This window comes from Raphanus sativus, chromosome 4 (assembly GCF_000801105.2).
Source record: "Raphanus sativus cultivar WK10039 chromosome 4, ASM80110v3, whole genome shotgun sequence".
Taxonomy (NCBI): Eukaryota; Viridiplantae; Streptophyta; class Magnoliopsida; order Brassicales; family Brassicaceae; genus Raphanus; species Raphanus sativus.
In genome coordinates, this window is record NC_079514.1 from 50,947,054 (window position 1) to 50,953,773 (window position 6,720).

At 38.7% G+C, this 6,720-nt stretch overlaps 1 protein-coding gene across 1 annotated transcript; it reads right to left on the bottom strand.

Annotated features, from left to right (window-relative positions):
• Positions 1–371: 371 nt before the first annotated feature.
• On the bottom strand, positions 372–2,927 carry LOC108837967 (U-box domain-containing protein 36-like). Its single transcript, XM_018610956.2, has 7 exons — positions 2,814–2,927; positions 1,846–2,571; positions 1,639–1,760; positions 1,447–1,551; positions 1,189–1,339; positions 842–1,090; positions 372–762 (listed from the first exon to the last, which is right to left on the bottom strand). The coding sequence occupies exons 2-7, from the start codon at positions 2,038–2,040 to the stop codon at positions 580–582; spliced, it is 1,005 nt and encodes a 334-aa protein (XP_018466458.1). The 5' UTR covers positions 2,041–2,571; positions 2,814–2,927; the 3' UTR covers positions 372–579.
• Between the last annotated feature and the right edge of the window lie 3,793 nt (positions 2,928–6,720).

The window sequence follows — 6,720 nt, forward strand, 5'->3', positions numbered from 1 at the left end:
GGTCATCCATCAGTTCAATCGGTTAGTCTCGAATTTTAGTGATTGTTGTTAATATGAATATTTTAAAAACCTAAATTGAATTGTCAGATCTCCGGATTAACCGGTATAATCACAATTGGGTTGAATTTAGAAACACTGATTTAAATGCAAAAATATTTTAAATACACTCTTTAAAAGTTACCAAAATATTTGTTAAGTTATTAGTAAAATTTTCATCGTAAAATATTCCGCGCTTCCAAAGCGCGGGTCATAATCTAGTATTATATAAAACTCAATCAGATTTTCATCAACGAATACGTCGAGGTCATATTTTATATTCATGTTAATATCTTTTTCGTTGATGACAAAAAAAAAATATCTTTTTCGTTTAAATAAAATTATTGTACTAATAACAAAAAAAATCATGATTTACAAAACAATACCATAGAAAAAGAATATTACAAAAGACTTGGACTCATACCAACCAACACCGGCTATGTTAGGACAATGAACGAACTATTACAATATGTTCGTCATTGGAGATGAGTGAGCTTCCTTTATTAGCCGCCACTAAGGACTTTATGTTTGTCAGTGGAGATGCTAATGTTTCAGGAGCCATTCTTGGATTGCAGAACGAAGAGCAAGATTTGGAACTAAGGTCGTGTGAGGAAGCATCTTGTTAGTCATTGGAGAAGTCTCATGTCCTCTCTCAAACCAACTGCTTATGGCTTCTCCTTCATATGTAAAACCATCTGCTGCTACATGTGGATCCTCCATCACATCCTACAAACAAAATTATTCTTGTTTTGACTTATCTTATGATTATTCCATTTTCATTGATCTTTGCATTAATGGCTCTTACTTGTGTAATGGGGCATATGAAGTACTGAGGCGGTCCATGGTTCTTGCGGTTACTCTTCAGCTTTGATGCTTCTCTAAGCTCTATCTTCAACTCTTCTTGTTCTTGTCTAAGTCTTCTCAATGCTTCCATTGATAAGCTGTATTTGTATTGGAGCTTTCTTATCATCTTCTCAAGTTCTTCTTTAGTTAGTTTGAGTGCTTTCTCTGTTTCTTTCCTAGGCTTCAACTCATTGATATACACATTTTCTGACTGTTTAGCCCACATTTTGGTTAAGAGTTATAGTTAAAAAAAGTTTGATGCTTCCAGTCCAAGAAAAAAAAACATGTTAGAGGAACTTATATATGTACCTTTTTGATTGCATCATATACTTGAATCTGATCATCATGTTTGGCCATACTCGAGTTTGGAACACTTTCAGTTCCTTTAGTTGTCTCAGATTGGCTCAAAGAATTTGAAGATGCACATTCTAAATACAATTCATCTCTTCTCCTACCTTCCCTGCATTGATATCATTCAAAAAATACTTGTGAGACAGGTTATTCACATAAAAAAAAACTCAATGAGACAAAGAACATTCCTAAAAAATGACTCCAATTTGGCCAAACCTTGAACATATTAAGTAACCCTTGCATGTAAACCATATATGACAAGTAGCAGGGGCTTCTCTGTGAATGTAGATAGCTTTCTTGGACTGCAAGTATTTCATTCTCCTGCAAACATTTGAAGTCTTTACTAGATCAATACATCCATACTTAAGATAGTAAAGAGCTGAATCTATGCTAGTTAAACCAACTTACATTGAATAGTGTCTATCAGCTGCTGCTCCCATGACAAGTTTCTTAACGCCGCGGTTAGAAATCAAGTGAAGGATCCCTTCCTCTACTGAATCCATTTCAATGCATATCTTCTCTGCACTGACCTATTTCACAATTTAACTGGAACTTTGGGAATCAAACATCTCTTGTAAGATTAAAAAAAACATATGGATAATAGAGTAATAGTACCTGCATTTGCCTGCATATATTAAGGTACTTGTCTAAACTCTTATGTGCTCTCTCCTTCTCTTTTCTACAAAGCCGCAGTTTCTGGACATAGACGATGCAAAACTTTCTGCCTCCACTGTTCTGTATCGCCCAAACGAGACTAGACTTGTTTTGCAGGTCTCTCCCTGTCACCGCTACATAGATCTTATCATCCATCACCGTATCTCTCTTGCTAGTCTCCACTGATTCAATGTTAAAGAGCCAACTGTTCACCGTTTCTTTGATCGAAATCTGTAACGTTATCTCACTGCAGTCTATATAAAGAACAGAGTATTTTGCAGAAACAAGATATGATCTATCGATAATATTTATTTAATTTATAGCCTTATCACATAAGATATATATAGGAAACTTAGAAAAATGGGATAAGGTTCTGACTTTCAATGAGCCGACAAAGAATCTGAAGTGATGGTTCGTGTCTTCGTCAAGATAAATGTCTGAACGTTAAGGAAAATGAGATCGAAATTTCTGGTATACGTAAAAAATAAAACTCAGACATTCTTCAGGTTTGATGTTGTCAAAACTCAAAAGCTAACGTATGGTTTGCTTACTTCACCGCCAATTTTCATATGTTTTTACTGTTATACCCCTGATAGTCAACACTTTTTTTAACGACCTGGACTCATCCGCGTAGTGATTGTTGTTTTAATTCAAGATCATTAAGCAAACAAGCTCACGTCCACAATTCTGAAATAAACAAAGGAAATAATTGTTTGATTGCATGTGAAAAGGATAGTTTCAATTATTCAATACATGTAAATTGTTCAAACAAAGACATCATAAGTGAGATTATAAATAATAGTATGGGCCGTGTGGGATAGCAGTTCAGGAGGTAAACAAAGATTTAGTAGCTTTAGTTCAGGAGGTAAACAAAGATTTAGTAAAAAAAAAAAAGATTTAGTAGTATTAAGGACATTTTCAATAGTTACCTGTTGAAACTATATATGTGATTACTCTGTGTGTATGCGAACAAGGTATAAGACTAACTCTCTCTTTATTAATCTTTAAGGCAAAACTCACTCAAAACCTTAATAACCTCAAACTCATACATCTTAGTCATAACTCGACAGATGCATATATATAGCTAAACATAAACCTAATCCAACTAGCAAAGATATACATTATGCTTATAGATAACTCCCAAAGCATCCTTATCTTTATCTCAAACTCCATCTTAGATTAGGACTTATCTTTAGCTTTCTCCTCAAGTCTTTAAGCTTGTTTAGATAACTTCAAGCTTACTCCAACAATGTCCCCCTTAAGCTTGAAGTTGAGTTGTGCTGTGTCTTGAACACCTATCATCTCTCGCATCTCGTGGAACTTAGCTCTTCCAAGTCCCTTTGTCAAAATATCAGACTTCTGTCTACTCCCTGCAACGTGCTCCACCTCAATCTGTCCATTCTCAATGCACTCTCTTATGAAATGGTACCTCCGATGTATATGCTTTGATCGTCCATGGAAAACAGGGTTTTTGGTCAGAGAAATTGCAGACTTATTGTCCACCCGGATGGTTACTTTCTCGCACTCATCTCCTGTGATCTCACTTAGAAGCTCTTGTAGCCATATCGCCTGTTTTGCTGCCTCGGTGGCCGCCATGAATTCAGCCTCGCAAGAAGACAAAGCAACACTGTCCTGTTTTTGAGAACACCAGGTGATGGGGCTTTCATTAACATAGAAAATATGTCCTGTCACACTCCTTCCGTCATCAACATCCACATTCAACGAACTATCACTGTATCCCATCAACTTCACTCTAGCTCCACGCTTATAGGTAAGGCCATAAGAAAGCGTTCCACGCAAATACCTCAGGACCTGCTTTAACGCTGCATCATGTGATTCCTTAGGTGCCAACATGTATCTGCTCAAGACGCCAATGCTGTATGAAAGATCAGGACGGGTGTGGATCAAGTAGCGCAAACACCCGATACTTCTCCTATACTTCTTCTCGTCTACGCTTAGCTCTTCTTCTGATTTAGACAACTTAACGTTCATATCCATTGGCACTTGAGTAGCATTGCAACCATCCAAACCTGTCTCAACCAGAATCCTTGAAGCATATCTTTCTTGTTTTAAAGTGATCCCATCGCCGTGTTGTATCACCTCAATGCCTAAGTAATACGTTAGCTTTCCCAAGTCACTCATCTCAAACTTAGCTGCCATCTCTGCTTTAAACTCATTGATCACCGAGATGTTAGAACCTGTGACAAGCAAGTCATCCACGTATACAGCCACAATAAGAACATCTTCCTTCCGCCTCCTCTGATACAATGAAGGTTCCTTGTAGCATCTCACAAACTCCAAGCCTCGTAGTATCTTATTTAATTTGTAGTTCCAGGCTCTAGGAGCTTGCTTGAGACCGTAAAGAGCCTTAGAAAGTCTGTACACCTTTTCTTCACTCCCTTTAACTTCGAAACCTTCAGGCTGCTTTACATAAACCTCCTCTTTAAGATCTCCGTGCAAAAATGCAGTCTTCACATCAAGATGATGTACTTCCCATCCATGTGATGCTGCTAGAGCAATGATCAAACGAATGGTTTCTATCCTTGCAACCGGTGCAAATACTTCATCATAATCTACTCCATGTCTCTGCACATAACCCTTAGCCACCAGTCTTGCTTTATATTTGTTTACGCTACCATCCGGATTGCGTTTGATCTTAAATACCCATTTAAGGCCAATGGCTTTTGCTCCTGCTGGTAGATCAACTAGCATCCAAGTATGGTTCTTTTCAATAGAAGCAATCTCGTCTTCGCATGCTTTTACCCACACAGTTATATTCTTAGCTTCTGAGAAATCCCATGGCTCTTCATTGATGGACATCAAAAGCCATTCACACTCTGTTTCAGCAAGCAAGATATAATCAGAGAGATACTCTGGTGTGCTTTTAAGCCTTGTAGACCGGCAAAGCTGAGGCTCCTCCTCTGTTTCATCTTCATCATGATAAATCTCCACTACCTCATCTTGCTTTTCACTATCCTCTTCCTTAGTATCACCACGCTTCTCATCTCCAGTAACTTCCTTCATTCTTACGTTAGTATTATCTTCCTTAGGACCCACGTTAACTTCCAGCTCTCTAAGTCCTCTGTTTCCAAACTCACCAAGATTGATACTGAACGAGCCTGCTCTGTTTTCTTCAACTCGATCATTCCAGTTCCATCGTTCTTCCTCCATGAATACGACATCACGACTTACAGTGATTTTTCTACTCCTGGGATCATATAGACGGTAAGCTTTACTTCCCGGTTCAGTCCCAAGATAGACTAGAGCACGAGACCTATCATCCAACTTCTTCATGTGAGGAGTCTCTGTTCTCACATAACCTACACAACCAAACACTTTAAGATGTGATATGTTAGGTTTACTTCCTTTAAACATCTCGTATGGAGTCTTGCTGTCTAGAGTTCTTGTTGCAGAGCGATTGATGAGATAAGTCACATGTCTCACAGCTTCTCCCCACATGTAGTTAGGAACATTCATGTGTTTCATAATGCTCCGTGTCATCTCTAATATCGTCCTGTTGCGCCTCTCAACTACGCCATTCTGTTGAGGCGTATACGGTGCGGTCAAGTGTCTTTGAATCCCATTCTCTTCGCAGAAACCATTAAACTCCAACGATGTAAATTCTCCTCCTCTATCAGTTCGAAAAGTCTTGATAGGAATGCCTGTTTCTTTCTCAACTATCATCTTGAAGTTCTTAAACCTTTGAAAAGCTTCACTCTTTTCTTTTAATAGCATTGTCCACATGTAGCGAGAGTAGTCGTCAATGATCACCAATACATACCTGTTGCGACCAATCGTTGGTGGATTAATTGGACCGCAGAGGTCTCCATGAAGTAGCTCAAGTCTCTGTGTTGCTCGGAACTTTGCTGCTTGGGGAAACGGTCGCTTAGCTTGCTTTCCAAGCAAACATGAGACACAAGTATTCTTTGTGATCGAGATTTTTGGTACGCCTGTAACAAGATCTTTATCAAACATTAGTTTTATGTTGTCAAAGTTAATATGACCCATCCTTGCATGCCACTTGCTTGATTCATTCGACGCTATCACTTGTAAGCACTTTGTACTATCAGCCTCCAATGCAACTCTGTATAGACGATTTCTTCCTCTGCTACTCTTGATCAAGAGTTTTCCTTCTCGGTCATATAAGTACAAAAAATCCTCTTTCATCCTGACTTCACAGCCCGCTTCTGTAGCTTGACCCAAGCTAATTATGTTGCTTCTCAGTGCAGGAATAAAATACACATTTGACATGACTTTTCTCACCCCATCCTTCAAGCTAAAACTAATGGATCCTTTTCCTTTTATGTCAATACGCGAGTCATCTCCAAACTTGACTTTTCCTGTAACAGTCTCATCAAGCAAGGTAAAGTAAGACCGATCTCCTGTCATATGGTTGCTAGCACCATTATCGAGATACCACTCATTGTTTCTTACCGAACTCGTCTCAAGAATGCTTGGTTTTACCTTCTCTTCGTTAAGAAACACGACTTCATGAAGCATTAACTCATCTGCCTCGTGAGTCTCTTCTTCTTCTTTGTTTTCATGAGCTTCTTGTAGCTTTAGCAATCGGTCAGGACAGTCAGTAGCATAATGTCCCAACTTATCACATCTGTAACAGGTAACTTTAGATGGATCTCTAGCTTCTCTACCATAGTTGTTACGACCACGTCCTCTTCCTCTATTGTAGAACCTACCACCACGACCACGGCCTCTGTTATCACCACCATAACCACGATTGTATTGTTGCTCTGAGTTGGTATACATTAACTTGCTCTGTTCATCAGGCGTCTCTTCCTCCTCGTTAATGCGTTCCTCGTAAGCTTTCAGTCGTCCTAT